Genomic DNA, 18,788 nt, shown 5'->3' on the forward strand with positions numbered 1-18,788 from the left:
TTTAGGAACCTGGGGAGCTAAATTATCACAACATTCTACACTACGAATATTTGACTAGTAATAGATTATATTTACTCAGTGTGGAACACCCTTCTTATGAGGTACAAAATAATATTATACAAAAAAATCGAAGGAAATTACAAGCTTGGTCACTGAAGTAAGAGGACTGAGCTACAAGGAAAGGCTAACAGAACCAGATTTCACCAAAACTGGAAAGAAAAAGAAGAAGAGAGAAGCGCAACAGGATTACGACATATAACAATTTTAGAGACATTATTAAAAAGTGCGCAAAACTGAAATCATGAGCCTGAAGAGTGTCGTGACGAGAGAACATAGAATCCCAGATGAACCATAAAGATGTAAGAAAACTTTCTTCAGTGTCCATTCTAAGAGGAATAAGCCAGGGGGGATGAGTTGGAGAGGGGAGAGATCCCCCTTCTACACGCAATGTTTACAAAATATGATACGAACCATGACCGTCTGGAGTCATTGCATTGGACAATGTGTGTGTGTATCTTGACGACGGGGCCCCAGGAGCTGAAGCTCGTCCTTCCAAGACATAAAGATGAGAGGAAGAAGGTTTATGGATAAAGGGTAAGGGGAGAGGGAGGGGAGTGAATGGGTACAAGGGCTGGAGTCTGGTGTGTGGGATCCTAGATAACAGTTAGCGGCCGGGAGGTGTCTGGAAACTCATATTACACAGCGTAAATCTCCTTCCCGCCCGCTGCCGCCCGCTGCCGCCCGCTGCCGCCCGCTGCCGCCCTCTGCCGCCCGCTGCCGCCCGCTGCCACCTCTGGTCCACCTAGAAGTAACGACCCACAGAACCTACCATATGCATGTCGAGGTTAAAAAAAGGGGGAAGCAAAGAAAAAAAGGGGTACATACAGAGAAAATAGGGTCGAGGGCTGCCAACGATACCCGTAAGACCATTTCAGTGTCAGTAGAGGGGCTGGTCCACGGAAGGTTCCGCTCCAGGGCGCGGAGCTGAAGGTTGGGTCTGTCCTCCTGCGGCGTGAGGGGTCAAGGCCGCTCACAGTTTACGGGTTGTTTAGCGCCCTGAGAGTTAGGTAATGACCAGTTTAAGAGGTTTATAGGAACCATGGAGGGAAGAATAGGAGCCATGATGAGAATAATAGGAACCATGGAGGAAAATATGGCACAATGAGAGGGGGAAAAAAAAAGATAAAAATATAACCTAAATTATTCTCTAAAATATGAAAATGTATAAATATGCAGCAAAACAACATTAATGTGTATATATATATATATATATATATATATATATATATATATATATATATATATATATATATATATATATATATATATATATATATATTGAAGATACTTGAAAAAAAAATCCAAAAAAACCAACACCGGGTGCCTCCCTCCCCCCCCCCCCCCTGAGCCTGTTCAACAACACTGTGGTGTGTTGTGATTGAAACTGGTGTTCTGTAGCGCAGTGGTCTTCGTTGTCAACCGGATGGTCCCGGGATCGCTTTGCGGGACAGGATGGTACAGTTCGGACAGAGTTTCTTTCATTTCATGCCTCTGTACAATAACAGTAAAACAGTACCGGAGACTTAGACAACTGTTGTGGTTGGCATCCTGGAGTAGTTGGCCTAGGGTCTCTCTCTCTCTCTCTCTCTCTCTCTCTCTCTCTCTCTCTCTCTCTCTCTCTCTCTCTCTCTCTCTCTCTCTCTCTCTCTCTCTCTCTCTCTTACTCTCTCTCTGTCTCTCTCTGTCTCTCTCTCTCTCTCTCTCTCTCTCTCTCTCTCTCTCTCTCTCTCTCTCTCTCTCTCTCTCTCTCTCTCTCTCTCTCTCTCTCTCTCTCTCTCTCTCTCTCGCTCTCTCTCTCTCTCTCTCTCTCTCTCTCTCTCTCTCTCTCTCTCTCTCTCTCTCTCTCTCTCTCTCTCTCTCTCTCTCTCTCTCTCTCTCTCTCTCTTACTCTCTCTCTGTCTCTCTCTCTCTCTCTCTCTCTCTCTCTCTCTCTCTCTCTCTCTCTCTCTCTCTCTCTCTCTCTCTCTCTCTCTCTCTCTCTCTCTCTCTCTCTCTCTCTCTCTCTCTCTCTCTCTCTCTCGCTCTCTCTCGCTCTCTCTCTCTCTCTCTCTCTCTCTCTCTCTCTCTCTCTCTCTCTCTCTCTCTCTCTCTCTCTCTCTCTCTCTCTCTCTCTCTCTCTCTCTCTCTCTCTCTCTCTCTCTCTCTCTCGTTGGTTCTTGTTTCCAAAATAGAGGCACAGTCGTTATGCTGGATTTATTTTTGCCCGAACTGTGTTGTGGTGTTTTAACAATAAAACATTCACTGTGAAATGGTGAATGTTTTACATTCACACACAGGCACAAAAACAAGATGATATGCACATGCACAGAGAGAGAGAGACGTAATCACAAATAGCCTTGTTTACATCTGTGCATGCACACGCTCACTCATACGCACAGGCACACAATCATTCGCACAGGCACACAATCAATCATACACACAGGCACACAATTAGCCAAGTACATATGCACACAACACGTGCACAATCAACCAAAGGTACGTGCAGACAATCATGCACATAAGCACACAATTAGTACGTGCACTCAAACAGGTCCCCCCCACAAAAGAATTTTTTCAGTGTCAGAGTAGTAGACAAATGGAATGCACTAGGCAGTGATGTGGTGGAGGCTGACTCCATACACAGTTTCAAATGTAGATATGATAGAGCCCAGTAGGCTCAGGAATCTGTACACCAGTTGATTGACGGTTGAGAGGCGGGACCAAAGAGCTAGACCCTCAACCCCCGCAAGCACAATTAGGTGAGTACATAACCACAACTACTTATCCACGCACTCACAACCATACACACGCAAACAAAATTGTTTACTACAAGAACAGTGGGAAAACCCCTTCACTAGCCAAGATATCATAACGTGTTTACAAAACCGTTTCTATTCTAGAGTAGAACATCACATCCGGTGTGTAGAGTATAGTCACAGTGAGAGTTGTAAACAGCAATACAACTGTATGTTTACATCTTACATCTTCATATATATAACATATGAGTAGAAGTAGATCGCTGATATAGACGTTCGACAACATGGGATCAAGCACACAGCCCTGTGCTAGGGCACTAATTGACTGGCTTTCAGAAGCTGCACTATTGAGGTACACTTATAGACCCGTCTTGAAGATAGTCCCTGATTAGCTTGAAGATTTGATTCAAGGTGTCATACCTACTCACATTGATCTCTTCTCTCTCTCTCTCTCTCTCTCTCCCTCTCTCTCTCTCTTTCTTTTTCTTTCTCTCTTTCTCACAAAAGAAGTGAAAAATGTCACAGCCAAAATGCTGCAACATTATTTGATCATATAAGATGCCTGAGTTATCCAGTTAAGTTAATTGTAAAATATCAGAAAATTTTCAGTGTAACGTCACATTTACTGTTGTCTTTCAATTAATCATTGTATTTACTAACTAGTAAATACAAATAATACATCCCATAACATGTCAGTATATATATACATATATATATATACATATATATATATATATATATATATATATATATATATATATATATATATATATACATATATATATATACATATATATATATATATATATATATATATATATATATATATATATATATATATATATATATAGTATATAAACTTTATGAACTGTGAAACAGCATTGTCATTGGCGTATAGATAACCCCTTTTAACCAGATTTAGAAGTCCTGGCACCCAGTTTGGAGCGAGGGAGAGCCGACCGGTGTACAACGAAGCAAAGGTTGAGTTACGTATTCCCTACAGAACGCTGTACTACGAAATAATACATAAAAAGGAAATTAATGCATCAAAGGAAACCGTATCAGCCTTCCCACGTACTATCAACCGCATTTACTGCTCTGAGAAGATTAAACACCGCTTGTTTACTGTTGGTGATGTGACAGGTCTCGTTTTTCAATTGTCAGATACATTTGTTTATGATTTTATTGTCCTGTTATCAAGTTGAGAAGTTGAGAAGTGCGTTAAATAGACATGGAATAGGAGACATATTGTTTGTTGACGTCATCAGTGCTGGTGGTGGAGGTGCTGGTGGAGGTGGTGCTGGTGGTGGGGGTGGGGGTGCTGGTGGGGGTGCTGGTGGAGGTGGTGGTGGTGGGGGTGCTGGTGGTGATGGTGGTGGTGGTGGGGGTGTTACCTTGGCTAGGTTGAGGTGACCTTAACATTACAGTCGCGTAGGACCCTCGGGCCCTCACTCCTGCACCAAGCTCCCTCTGACCTCCCCCACATGCTCTCACCACCACACTACTACCACCACTCTCCTACCACCACACTCCTACCACCACACTCCTACCACCACACTCCTACCACCACCCTTGTCACGTCATAAGTCGTCATGCGAACACAACACCGTACAAATCCCAGCAAAATAGTTTTAATCTAGTAGAAGTAAAAAGACGAATATCATCAAGTCAAAGAGGAAACTAAGGCGAGAGAAGGAAGAGAACAGGAAGCAACGCAGCTGACAAGTGAGGGAGAAGCTGCCACGATGAACTATCTCCCAGCAGCCGCAAGAGGCACAGAGGCAGGATTGGTAATCCAATCAGCGATGTTGGAGGCAGTAAAAACCGAGCAGTCTGCTGTGTTATGCAGCTGACAGGAAACGGAGCGTCACAAGTCCATCATCATTTATAAGCTCCGAGAGCGAGACGGAGAGACGAGAGGAATACGGACTCGGGGTAACAGGATTTTCCACGAAAGCCAGGCGATTAATTCAGCCACTGAGATTAGGAATGACTGTATATATGACTGTATGACAGGGGACGTTCAAGGCAGAAAACGCAGTATACAAGCAGAACAGTCCTCCAGGAAGGTACGGCAGGCTGGCCACATCCCAACCAACCACACACCTGTACCCTGTGGGAGATGCATGCAGGTGTGTCATGGAGAATATACAAACCTTGATCAACTCCCCTGTCCACCTCCTCCCAGGGTCTATCCCTCTTGTGTACTGATCAACGGGAACTCCCAGCTCCTTAGCATGGATAAAGCCACCCGGTATAAGTTAATATTAAAATTGGTATACATATGAATTCATACAGAACTACGTAGAGAAAGATCGACTTCCAAGAACGGGCGCCCGTGCAGGAAGTCTCAAGGGAGACTGAACTAGAGGTAAACTTATCCAATGGAATCATAAAATTTGTAGCTCAGAAAAGTAAATAAGTTGCTGAAGATTTACTAGTAGTAGTTGTAGTAGTAGTAGTAGTAGTAGTAGTAGTTGTAGTAGTAGTAGTTGTAGTAGTAGTAGTTGTAGTAGTAGTTGTAGTAGTAGTAGTTGTAGTAGTAGTTGTAGTAGTAGTTGTAGTTGTCTTGGTTGTCGTAGCAGTAGTAGTGGTAGTCGCTTCGATTCTGCTTTGTGTGTATGGCTTGTTTGCCTGTTTCAATATTATGCATTTTCTGTGCTTCTCTTTTTGAGTCCACTTTCTTCTGGGCCTAAAAATTATTTGGCTTTCCTGCATAGCCGTTTTTCTATCTTTTTTTCATTCAGTCTACTCCATAGCAATCAGTGACTTTCACCTGAAAATCTGGCCAATATAGGTCATAGCTTTTTCCTTCGGCTAGCGAGGATTTGCACATTTCTTGGTGGAAAAGGCACTCCACTTGCAATCGAAAGTGGGGTAAGTAAGAAAGATAGCACTACGCCTGTATTATTATGTAACACTGGAGCCAGATTCACGAAGCAGTTACCCAAGCACTTACGAACCTGTACATCATTTTTCCATCTTTGGCGGCTTTGTTTACAATTATTGAACAGTTAAGGAGTTCCGAAGCCCCAGAAGGCTGTTTATCACAATACAAACAGTTGATTAGCAAGTTTTCATTCTTGTAAACTGCTTAATAAATGTAACCAAAGCCGTTAAAGATTGAGGAAAGATATACACGTTCGTAAGTGCTCGCGTAACTGCTTCGTGAATCTGGGTCCCTGGAAAGAATCTGAGAGCAAGGATCAAAAGACTCACTAGACTATTTAACATCTGGAGAAGAATGAGAGACCATTCGTTGAGCCCTTAACGGAGCAGTGTTCTTTTACTTTTATTTGTCTATTCTTCAAGATCTGGGTGAATTGTATTTTCAATATTCGATCCAAGCAATTGTTCTTCAATGAACATCAAACTAATTGTCCGATAATTTGACACAAATGACTAATCTCCCTTCAAAAAAAAATTAGCAATTCTACGATTCCGTTGCTCAGCTTGACTATAATGAGTTAATCATATATGCAAGACAGGGTCTCATTAATCTTATCTTGACACTTTTTGACACCATGGCGTCTGGCCCTGAGGATCTGTTTTCTATTTATTTAATGGCTTCCTCTCGTGTGACCAATCAAGCAATCAACGTGTCTATTTCACCACCTACATAGATTTGTTCAGCTTCAGGCCAAATATCAACTTCGCATCTAGAGAGTATAGAGACAAAATGCTTATTAAGGACATCACCCATGACTTTGTCATTGTCAGCTACCTGATCTGCCTCATTTTTTAATGGCCCAGTTCTCTCTTAATCTTTGTTTTATATATAAAAGAATCCTTTTTTTGGTATTGTGTTTGTCTTTCCTCATACCTATACTCCTTATCTTTTGTTTTCTTACCTTTTGTTTCATAATTCTTGCTTATTTTATCAAGTGTTTATCAATAATGATCCGAAATGATAGTTATCCACTTCGGGTCATTATTTGACTGATCAGTTTATTTGGTATACTACGTCACTGAAATGGATATAGATTCTCTATGGATACTCACTATGGATACTCTACAGTCAATATCCATGGAATTAATGGGTCTCTTTGTTTTCTATCTTTTTATCTCTTTATCTCTCGCTTTCTCTATCTCCCTCCCTCCCTCTTTTCCTTCCCTTCTCTCTCTGAAGGTGTTGTAAAGAGTTATTTTGACTTGAGCCAGGTGCTCTCCTTATCTCAGGTGTGTAAACATTGCAACACTTTTTGGTGATCATTAAAACATTTTATTGCGGTAGTGATAAATTTTTTATTAGACAGTAAAAATTATATTAGATGCTCACAATAAATTATCTTATTTACTGTGAGCGCTCTCTGATGGTCAGTATAACACTCTGATGGACTGTATAACACTCTGATGGACAGTATAACACTCTGATGGACAGTATAACACTCTGATGGACAGTATAACACTCTGATGGACAGTATAACACTCTGATGGACAGTATAACACTCTGATGGACAGTATAACACTCTGATGGACAGTATAACACTTGATATCCACTCAAAAATACACAGGAGAAAATGGGAACTTTATGATATACTGCGCAATACTTATTAATAGGCAAAATGGCACTTAAATGAAGATGACTTGTGTGGCACTTATTGAGTGAACTCTGGCATAATATAATGAACAATGTGACACCATATGATGGATCTTACAATGATGAATAACAGTGCCATACAAAACACAATTTATCTTGACTAATTCACTGTAATCGAGGCAAATCCAAAATAAGTAAATCTTTTAATTGCTTTTTGCATCATCAATAAATGCTACAAACCCTATAAAATGTATTTTTATCCCCAGCAACGCTGTGTGTGTGTGTGTACTGAAACGAATATTCGACGCCCATCTGGCTTAGGGACCAAAAATATATCATGCATTGCACATGTCAGATGAGAAGAGTAAAGGTGTGAATAAATAGCTTTGAACTGAAATACAGTTTTTACACACACACAAAAAAAAAAGATTCAGACGGGTGGTGTTTGAATAGCAATGCAAGCAGAGTTGTGTTTGTTGACTCACTAGTTCCCTGATTGTAAATGCATAGCTTATTTTGCAGGTGTGGAGGTGTGACATAGGTGGCGTAGAGAAAACCTCGTTTACGTTGTAAGATGTTGCGTCAAACTAAGCGTCAATTTAGGTGCGGCCACATTTACAAGCTTAGCGCGTGCGTGCAGACAGCTTAGAGTGTGAGTGTAGAGAGCTTAGAGTGTGAGTGTAGAGAGCTGCTGGTGTCGGAGTCGTCTAGGGCGTTCTAGCGGCAGCTGCTAACTCTTCCTGGCGCTGTTTCTTCTGCTCCAGAACCGCAAACAGCCCCTCGTGGGTACCACTGTCCTTAGTGATGCAGCTTTTTATGCGCTTACAAACGCCGTGGATGTTGACTTCACATTCTGCACACACTGGACCGTTCTGCAAGGAAGGGGGGGGGGAGGAAGAGCAGAGAGCATTTAGAACAGTGGTTCTTCGCCTTTTTGTCTACCATTTTCCCCTTTTTTCCCCAAAGTTTTCACCTTTAGATCCCCCCTATTGAGAACATTTTCCTTTTATGTTGAATGTTATGAAAATGCAAAGTGTTCAGTGTTGAACAACTCTAGCGTTTGAACATCCAATTTTAAGGATTGTTTGCTATGAATTTGTCCAAGTAATGCGGTTTTTTCTTCTAATTCTGGTAAGATTAACATATATTAAAATACAAATATTTCTCATTGGCCCCCAATTGGGAACCGCTGGACCCTTGCAGGGGAGATCAGATGAGACAAACCCCCAGGTAATACAAAGGGAGGAATATGACAACATGTAACATAGAGTAAGAATATGAGCTCATGTAACACCAGGTGAGGAATATGAACCACAGGTAACACAAGGTGAGCCATGAATTTATTAGTGATATTCACTTACCTTTGGATACTCTCATCCACTACATTCTCCATTCCCGTTGCTCTCTCCCTTATCATACCTCATAAATACTCAATCTTCACTCTCCCCTGGCTCTTCACCCCTAACACCCTACTCACTCACTCACTCACTCACTCACTCACTCACTCACTCACTCACTCACTACCTACCACGGGATGGTCAGCCAGCACAGTGCCTACGATCAGCACGAATATTATGAGTCCCTTGATCATCATCATGATGGTTGGTTTGGGTCTTGTTGACGTGTCGGCTGCTGGAGAAGACGACTGGAGGCTCCCTGCTTGAGTGTGGCACTGACGTAGTGTCCTCCAGTACTGAGCCTTTATACTCGCCCGCTGCCCACGGCTGCGTTCGTATTCCCACTTGTGTTCGTTTCCCTGCATCTGGTAGGCAGTTTTTACACCCCGCTCCTCCAATCACATCCTTGAGAAACTACTGCGGAGCATCAGAATTAACGAAAGATTTGCTCTCAGATAATTTCTTTAATAGAACGAGCGAGAATTCGACAAGCGGCTTGACCATACAAATGTTGATGAAACAAAAGAGAAACTCGTGGTTTATCTGATTGTCTAGGTCACATGCGCCGCGACTTACAGCAGGCTACGTAGGGCTTTGTTATAAGGAATACCACAGGAGGATCCTACCTTCAGAAACCACAAGACGTCACTGAACTCTGCGTCAGGGTAAGACCATATGCGTGACGGCCTGTTGGCCTATACGAGGCAACTCCTATACATACATCCATCCAAACTCCTTCATATATGTCTAACCAACGCTTGAAACACTCCGGTAATCTCGCGTCTGTTAGGCTGCCATCTAATTTTTTTCATAAATATACAACACCCGTTTCCAAATCAGTATTTATTAGGACTTTTCTGAATCAAAATTTATCCAATTTGTAGCCATTGTTTCGAGTGATATATTGTGATGGTGTATATATTGAGCCCTAATTAATGGGCCCTTTATAATACCCTCTCCTGTATATATATAAACACATATCACCACTTTCTCTTCCCTTTCTATAAAATGTAATGAATCTTTGTCTTAATCTCCATTCATAAGAGAGATTTCTAATTTCTGGGAATTACTTTGTCATCCCTTTCTGTACGCATTTAATAGATTTCATATCAATATTAATAACCCAACCAACCCACACACGTGATAAAGAGAGTGGCGATGTTTCGGTCTCTCCTGGACCGAAACGTCGTCACTTTACTTTTCCTACCAGACGGGAGCCCAGATCGACACCGGAAGAGTGCGCCATTTAAGTAACAGGAGCTCAGTAACAGACCTGCAGTAATATTATAAACAGTAGAAACGGTACCGGGAAAAGGAAACCATTTCTGACTTCCAGGTAGCCGTTGGGGGCGGCGGTAATGGGACGTGACCACCTCTAATTGGGCTGACTGCGTCCAGTCGATTGCAGTTCTCTACCTCCCTCTCCACTCTCCCTGTAAAGTTGGGTGAACTTCTGGCCTCGAACCATGGACACACAAACAGATAGACAGACATTCCGTTTTATAGATACTGATGTGTTTGTTGTATTATTTAATTTTGAATCATGTCAGTGAAGCTTATATTTCTTTGCTTATGATCCGATCTATATTACAGATACCAAGAATAAACTACATGATCTAAATGAGGGCCTAACGAGAGCAATATAAAGCCGAAGACTGTCGTTAGAGTATTATTGTGAACAATGCTAGAAATAAATCTCAGTATTCCATTGGCCTCATTTCGAATAATTATGCATTGGGTTTTTTGGGGGGGAGTTAAGATCATTACCAATCAGGACTTTCAAATCCTTTTCCGCGTTCAGATTTCTCGATTTCAACTTTTTGTTTAATCCCATGTTTCAGGCCCCATGTTTCAGGCCCCATGTTTCAGGCCCCATGTTTCAGGCCCCATGTTTCAGGCCCCATGTTTCAGGCCCCATGTTTCAGGCCCCATGTTTCAGGCCCCATGTTTCAGGCCCCATGTTTCAGGCCTTTCCCAGAACATTCTCCAGCCCCTGAGATCTCTGACTGTATGGGAATAAAAATTATATATCAACTAATGACTAAATAATAATGTCCCTAAACTGAGCTTGAATTATGCCATCAAAGGAAAGTAATAAAGCACAGAGGGGCCTGGTTGTAAAGCGGGTAATGGCTCGTGTTCTGGAGAGGATGGGAAGGGAAAGGCTTTAAAATGAGTTGAGGGAGACTCGCCTGAAGGAGACTTTGCCGGGGTGGCAGGTGATAAATATGGGGAAGGAGCATATAATATTAGATGCTCCTTGCCCAAGAATGAGTTCTTGACTCAGGAATGAGCTCCTTTGCCTATCATCGCAACTTAGAAGACGACCAGAGAATGCTAGACACTAATGGCTCAGCAAGTCAGTAGACACAGAGTCAGTCAGTCAATCAGACTGTCAAGTCAGTCAGTCAGACACCTACCCTCAATATTTATCCTATCTTGAGGTTATCTTGAGATGATTTCGGGGCTTTAGTGTCCCCGCGGCCCGGTCCTCGACCAGGCCTCCACCCCCAGGAAGCAGGCTGTGACAGCTGACTAACACCCAGGTACCTATTTTACTGCTAGGTAACAGAGGCATAGGGTGGAAGAAACTCTGCCCATTGTTTCTCGCCGGCGCCAGGAATCGAACCCGGGACCACAGGATCATAAGTCCAGTGAGCTGTCCGCTCGGCCGACCGGCTCCTAAGGTAGTGTTTTGATTTTGTGTTAAGGTTAATTGTTGTGATTAGGTTAACCTTACTGCGTTAAAGTTGAGCGCTATATCAATCATACTTTTTGTTTAAGAGAAAGATAAGGATGAACAAAGCAAACTTTCACGTTAACTTAATATTAAGTGGTACAAATATTCCAAGGAAATACTGCAAAACGGTTTTGACATAATATGATATTTCCACCGGATTCACCCATATATATAATAGTGTTATTTAATAGTCAGAATCTCGGTCGGAGAGGTGAGCTGAGTAGGTAAGTCTTAGTCAATGAAATGTTTGATATATTGACCATATAAGTGTGATATATTGATATATATATGATATATTGACCGGAGTAACGAAGGCGCCGCCTCGATTGGGTCAACAGCCCTTCTACTGTATACTTTATTCATATTTTATTATGAAAAAGGGCAATAAAACAGCACATTAGCATAAGCCTTTTGTAGTGGGTGATTAAAGTACATATTTTTGTTCTACAAACACATAAATAATAATTATAATTATTATTGTCACTATTATTGTTTTGGATGATAAGATCACTTGTTAAAAGTATCATTTATTTTAGTAAATTTTGGCATGATGATTTATGTGAAGATCATCAGGTGTCAAGACCCGAGTCATTCATCTTGTGGGTCCTCGTGATGAGTTCTACAGTGGTGTCACCGTGACGGTGTCGGCTACGGTGGTGACAGTCCTCCATTGCCTGGCGCGGGGAAATGCAGTTAACCTTGCCTCCATTACTGGGCTTACTGTGCCACTACTGTGATCATGTTGCTATACTGTGATGGTCTCCCACCCTGGCTACTGTGATGGTCTCCCACCCTGGCTACTGTGATGGTCTCCCACCCTGGCTACTGTGATGGTCTCTCACCCTGGCTACTGTGATGGTCTCCCACCCTGGCTACTGTGATAGTCTAAATTTCCTATTACTGATATTGCCTCCTTCCTCTTGCTACTGTGATGATCTTCACTTCATACTGTGACTGACTCTTTCTCTCTCTGTCTTGCTACTGTGATGTCTCCTCTTGTTATCTTCTCTCCCAAGGAAAAAAAGATACAAATCTCTTTTGATATAAATGAAACTTTTTTAGTCAATATTTCACCATCGGGAGTAACGAGACCGTATTTGGTAGAGCAGCGCGGAGCTCTCACAACAGCAGACACCACGTGTGATCTCTCTGCCCCATAACAAGTTCACTCTGACCTTTCTAAACATGACCCTGACGCGACTCTCTCAATCTCTCTCTCTCATTCCATCACTGTAGAGGGCCCGCCCTTGCAGCCCTCGTCATTAGTGGCGGTGATGGCGATGAGGGCGTAGCGGACCCCAGAGGTAAGGGGGACCCCATGGTGCATGTGCATGGGCCGGTTGGGCTGCACTACGGCCCATCCGGTCCGGTTATGGGGCACCAAGAACTCCCGCTCCTGGCCGAAGTATGGGTTCCCCAGCTTGTACTCCAGACCGCCTCCCTGGAAAGATTAACGAAGTGGGGGGGGGGGGGACTCTGGTATTATTATTGTTATCTTTGGTTTAATTATTGTAATTACAACAAGTGGTGGTAACAGTAATTTGTAGAAGTTGCGTTGGTAGGTGTTTTGCTACTGGTACTTGTGTTAATAGTGGTAGTAATATTATATGCAGGAAGATCGAATTAGTATATTAGTTATTATGATATTAATTTGGTCTTCCAAATTAATATCAGCGTGATGGTCACGTCCCTCAGGTGATAGGAGACTGAGTTAGGGAAAAGGGTCGTTGATTTCTGGAACAAATTAACGAGAACATAATAGAAGTGAGATCGTTGGATTGTTTCAAGTGTAGGTTAGACATGTATATAAATGCGTTCTATTTGATATAAATTGCAGCTATCTCGTTTGGGACAATAGGCCTTCTGCAGGTTCCGTTATTCTTATTTTCATATGCTATCTAAGATGACACGTGCCTCTTTATCCAAGCTGACACTGTAGTCACTATATCCAACCTGATATCGTCTGTACCCCCTGATATCGTATATAGTAAACACAGTAGTGGAGATCGCCAGCCTCGCCACACACCAACCATCAAGGGAAGGGAAGGAAACTATCAGGGGGGAAAGCGCCAAGCCATTACAACTATATAGCACTGGGAAGGGGTCAGGATAAGGATTTGGGATGGGACGGGGGGTGAGGAATGATGCCCAACCACTTGGACGGTCGGGGATTGAACGCCGACCTGCAATCAAGAGCCGCGACACAACAAACACACAGAGTTGTAACAACTATTTTGTTACAACGTATCCACCAAAAAAATAGCATCACGACGTACCGTGGGTGTTGTGAGCTACCTGTGTGTGATTCTAAATAATCCTGTCACAGGGTTGCCTGACCTGATCCTGGCTACCACCACAGTGTGGCACTGTCTGGTGGCCGTGTTGTTCAGCCAGTTTACTTAGGTATCAGAGCTAAATCATTCACATATTTTTATACTAGTGCTATCAGGCCTTTGACAGCTTGAGATATTTAGACTATAAGACTTAAATGGTTTAACAATACAGTTGGGGGATACCTAGGCTTTGTTCAGCTTCATCTCTTGTTGCATGATGATTTGGCTGCTGTGTCTATATCACCCTGATGGGCTAATCAGGGTGATTAGCCCATCAGGGCTCATGGGCCCATCTCCTTCATATATTTATATGAGATAGTATCCATGCAAAAGAGATGCAAAAACCCTTGATTCTGAGCAGAGATCAGGTTATTTATAATGGCTTTTTATCAAGATTTTCTGTCGATTTTGCAAACATTTTCAAGTCCTGAAAGAACAGATTTTAAATCAGGGGTAAAACAGCTCCAGGGAACTTTTTCCCTCGCGCCAAAGACAGTGATCAGAGGCGCGGGATGAGGCAGTGCCCTGAGCCAGCTTGGGACAGGGGGAAGGGAGGGTAAAATAACGGGGAACTGCATTAAGTTGTCAAGGCTACGGTCTGATCCCGACACAATGAGACCAGAAGAAATTACACCCAAGTCCGCTCCAAACACAGTTACGTCGTGACGGCCGTCACACATTCCGTCAAAATGCAACGAAATGGTGATAAGGAAAGATGAGACATTCTGGCAATCGTTGCGATCTTAGTTATTGAAAAGTTATTTTATGTGAACCTTTTTGCAATACATGAGAGCAGGGCATGTTTATCGCACAAGGAGCAAGCAGCACATGCAAATGTTTATGTTCTAACTGTTTCACTCTCAGTGTAGCGCCTTCTTGGAGATGCGAACCTTGGGTCTTGAGGCTCACGGACTCTTCCTTGTCGATTACAACCATTGTTCCATTCCCCGCTTAGAGGTCCAACCACTTGGGCTGGATGGTAGAGCGATGGTCTCTCTTTATGCAACATCGGCGCGTTCAATCCCCGACCGCTCAAATAGTTGGGCACCATTCATCCTGACCCCGTCCAAGTGCTGTATAGTTATAATGGCTGGGCGCTTTCCCCCTGATAAATCCCTGGCTTGAGGACGGGTCGAAGCAATGCAAAAGTCATTATTGAGAAAAATTAAATAAAGCACAAGAAACATTAAACGCGAATTTAGTTCCACTCAAATCAATAAGATGTAAATAAGTCTTTGAATGACATAGAGTAAATAAATAAATAAATATATATATATATATATATATATATATATATATATATATATATATATATATATATATATATATATATATATATATATATATATCAGACCCACAACCCACCGTAAAGTCACTGTTGAGGGCGAGATTGAAGGTGTAGGTGGCTCCGTCAAGGTGGTACTTGAAGGTGTTGTAGTGAGAGTTACTGGAGTACTTGAGTACGAAGAGCAGGAGAGTAATGCCCAGAGAGCGGTAACCGTAGAGGGCACTCAGCAGCTCCTGTGGTGAGAGTAGCGAGAGAGGTGGTTAGTGGTTGTGGTAGTACGGGTGTTCGTGGGTGGTGCTAGGCTTAATGGGAGTGGTGGTTGTGGCAATTGTGGTAGTGGGAGCTCTCTCTTTCTCTCTCTCTCTCTCTCTCTCTCTCTCTCTCTCTCTCTCTCTCTCTCTCTCTCTCTCTCTCTCTCTCTCTCTCTCTCTCTCTCTCTCTCTCTCTCTCTCTCTCTCTCTCTCTCTCTCTCTCTCTCTCCACTCACCATCTTGACAGAGTTGATGATCTTGTGGTACTCGTCGAAGTAGTCGATCTGGCTGAGGTTGATGTTGACGCTGGTGTAGGTGTGGGCCTCGTCGCGGTCGTCCTGTAACACATCTCAAGCGGGTTAGAGGAGACACCAAGTCCTAGCTGGCGGGTAGACACCTCCCTTAGCACCAGCAGTCAGGTACCTCGCCTTGCACCAGCAGTCAGGTACCTCGCCTAGCACCAGCGGTCAGGTACCTCGCCTTGCACCAGCGGTCAGAGACCTCACCTAGCACCAGGTACTCACATCTCTATGACTAATCTGGGTCGCTCCGAGGAAAGGTCAAGGAGCATACTAGAGAGCCTCGACACAAAGCGTCACACGGGCTACTGGGAACTGAGGAACATAAAAGAGTTACCGTCGTTCTCAATGTACAGGTGGCGGTGACTCACCTCGTCCTTGTTGAACCACTTGCCGAAGTGCTCCATCTCCTCTATCATTTCTCTGCAGAAGCGCTCCGTGAAGAAAGGAACGTAGTACAGGTAAGGTCCCACCTGGAGCAGAACACATTTATATATATATTACATGTTAAATAAATTGTCAGTAAGACTTACACTTGCACTGTCAAGTTCCAGTGCTTGGGTCGACCCACTGCTTGGGTCGTCCCAGTGCCTTGGTCGACCCAGTGCTTGGGTTGACCCAGTGCTTGGGTTGACTCACTGCTTGGGTCGTCCCAGTGCTTGGGTTGACCCACTACTTTGGTCGTCCCAGTGCTTGGGTCGACCCGAGCACCATAAGGTTGCGCCTTGAGGGCCGACCCTCGAGTCTAGTACCTGAATAATGTTGGTTCAAAATTGTTTAAATCTAAGGACTCTGCCACCCACATTTCACATGCACCGATCTGATGGGGGCCGCCAGGGAAGTCGAACATCTTGTAATGAAAGCAATGGGTGCGAAACGTGATCCGTCAATCATCAAACTGTCACCAATCAGCCAGTAAAGCTGATTGAGGCTAGGCCCAAATGCCTAACTGGTTCGATACCCGCCCTACTCCAAAGATTTTCTCATGGATATACCACGCGGTTGTGATTTACTTGAGTATTCCATTATACCTCACTCTCTACTCTTCATATTGTTCTCCCTGTCACCCTCTCACCTGCTCAGGCTCCATCTTCTTGTTGATAATCTTGAAGATGTCGGGATGAAGGTAGCGGGCGGCCCAGGTCGGCTTGTTGTGGGCGATGCCCCACAGGTCCGGGTGCTTCTTGCCCGCCTTGTAGCCGCGAGGATCCAGCAGCATCCCGGGATGCACTGATGTGTCGATGAAGTGCTGAGTCTGTGAGAGACACACCACAGGAGGTTAATATGCTGTCTCTGCTCACGATGTGTGTGTGTTATTCCTGCATTAGTATCAGCCTCATCGGTTTGTCTGAAAGCATATATGTGTAAAGAAAGCATTAGGAAGCTATGTGTTCCATCGTTCCCGTTCCTCAGACGTACCGTCTGCTGTATGCTGCCAGTCTTAGCATTCCTCTATCACCGCCCACAGTCGCTTCCATTCCCCCACATATTAAAGGCGGAGCTCCGCTGAGGTGTAAAGCGTTCAAAGGATATTTAAGTGAAGTGAATGCGATTCGGAAGAACCAATTCTAGTGGTAGCGTAAGAGGCCCTCATTCGGCCTGTATGGCTCCACATTGAATACCTCCAACACAGGGACCCCCGAAGGTACACCCTGGACTCACGTACCTCACGTTTCACCATCACTCACTCATCTTGGCTCCCTCTGTAGCCGCCCCTCGCCTCGCCTCCACCGCCGCCACACTCACTCACCTTGCCTGCAAAGTAGTCCTCAAGGGCGCCGCTCGTCACCACCGTGAATGTCTTCACCTTCTGCACCCTCAGCGTCGCCCTGAGAGGGAAACACGCGATGGTGATGAGTCGCCTATTGCAATCCTCTACTTCCTTACACTTCCCTCCCATATCCTTCCCTCCCTTACACTTCCCTCCCTTACACTTCCCTCCCTTACCCTTCCCTCCCTTACCCTTCCCTCCCTTATCCTTCCCTCCCTTACCCTTCCCTCCCTTAAACTTCCCTCCCTTACACTTCCCTCCCTTACACTTCCCTCCCTTATTCTCTCCTCCCTTACCCTTCCCTGCCTTACATACCCTCCCTTACCCTTTCCTCCCTTACATACCCTCTAGTGACTAAACCACACAACAGAAAAGGGAGAAACGACGCCGTTTAGGTCCGGGTTACTCACTAACCTCATTCACCGAGTATGTAGGTCCAGGGGCCGACAAAATCTTACTTTACCCCTGAATAAGATACGTGGAGTGGAGGAAGGGGGATTAGGTGGGGGGGATTATAATCCCCCACCCCCCACCTAATAACGGGAGGGGGGGGATTAGGTGGAGTATTTTCAGCGTTACCTAGCGTTGCTTCCTTGGACCATCGTCCAAGAGGCCCGGTCTCTGACCAGGCCTCCAAGGTCAGATAACAATACGCGTAGTTATAGTGCAGTGTAAATAGGAACTGCCGTGTACGAACTAAAAGGACATTAAAATTATTCAATATTATTATTATTCTTATATTCAACATTTATTAAAGGCAAAGCCCAGGAGCTGGAACACGACATTATCTATCACCTCCCTCTGGTTCAATAAGGGAAACGTTGCATATAATTTGCTTTTACGGAACGCGAGTAAAGCATTCTAAGGAACGGAGTTTCGAACACGTATGTTGAACCGCAGCAATCATCGCTAAAAATTGGACCCAAGAGCTGAAGCCCAACACACAGCCTTTGACCTTCTTTGGGGGTCGAATAGGTTAGCCCCACACACACATAGTTTGGTTGAACGACTCACAATTGTGGCTTTATTGAAATAATTTGTAACACTCTTCTCCACTTAAAGAACGTCCTTTAATTAACTTTAAATTCCGCTTCATAATAGCAACCTGCATGACGTCAGAGCTGCATATATATTGTCCTCATTAGATTGTAGTTCGTAATTCAACAATTAAATCCACAATTTTAGGACATCTGGAGCCCCACAGTGTGGCTCGAATATGCAGATTCCATAATATTCACTTGAATCTACATACAGAGTGGCTACGATAATTATATATAATTTAGATTATAAAACACTAACCATTAAAGGGTAAAACAGAAACAAAGGCAAAAGTTATGCAATTAACTGAGAGTTACTAATTTGTTTAATTTATTA

General features: G+C 43.7%; 1 protein-coding gene and 1 long non-coding RNA gene across 2 annotated transcripts in view; both read right to left on the bottom strand.

Annotated features, from left to right (window-relative positions):
• Positions 1-7,015: 7,015 nt before the first annotated feature.
• Positions 7,016-9,232, bottom strand: LOC138372725 (uncharacterized). Its single transcript, XR_011230899.1, has 2 exons — positions 8,864-9,232; positions 7,016-8,207 (listed from the first exon to the last, which is right to left on the bottom strand). It is a non-coding gene; the product is annotated as an uncharacterized lncRNA (long non-coding RNA).
• A 2,423-nt stretch (positions 9,233-11,655) lies between these two features.
• LOC123760549 (multifunctional procollagen lysine hydroxylase and glycosyltransferase LH3) overlaps positions 11,656-18,788 on the bottom strand; it is a 32,552-nt gene continuing 25,419 nt past the window's right edge. Inside the window, exons 11-16 of the mRNA XM_069338295.1 lie at positions 17,394-17,472; positions 16,719-16,898; positions 16,015-16,116; positions 15,581-15,682; positions 15,171-15,326; positions 11,656-12,913 (exon numbers count right to left, since the gene is read on the bottom strand). Coding sequence (XP_069194396.1) covers positions 12,692-12,913; positions 15,171-15,326; positions 15,581-15,682; positions 16,015-16,116; positions 16,719-16,898; positions 17,394-17,472 — 841 coding nt within the window. The 3' untranslated portion in view covers positions 11,656-12,691. The remainder of the gene's footprint in view (positions 12,914-15,170; positions 15,327-15,580; positions 15,683-16,014; positions 16,117-16,718; positions 16,899-17,393; positions 17,473-18,788) is intronic.

This window comes from Procambarus clarkii, chromosome 39 (assembly GCF_040958095.1).
Source record: "Procambarus clarkii isolate CNS0578487 chromosome 39, FALCON_Pclarkii_2.0, whole genome shotgun sequence".
In the NCBI taxonomy this organism is placed as follows: domain Eukaryota; kingdom Metazoa; phylum Arthropoda; class Malacostraca; order Decapoda; family Cambaridae; genus Procambarus; species Procambarus clarkii.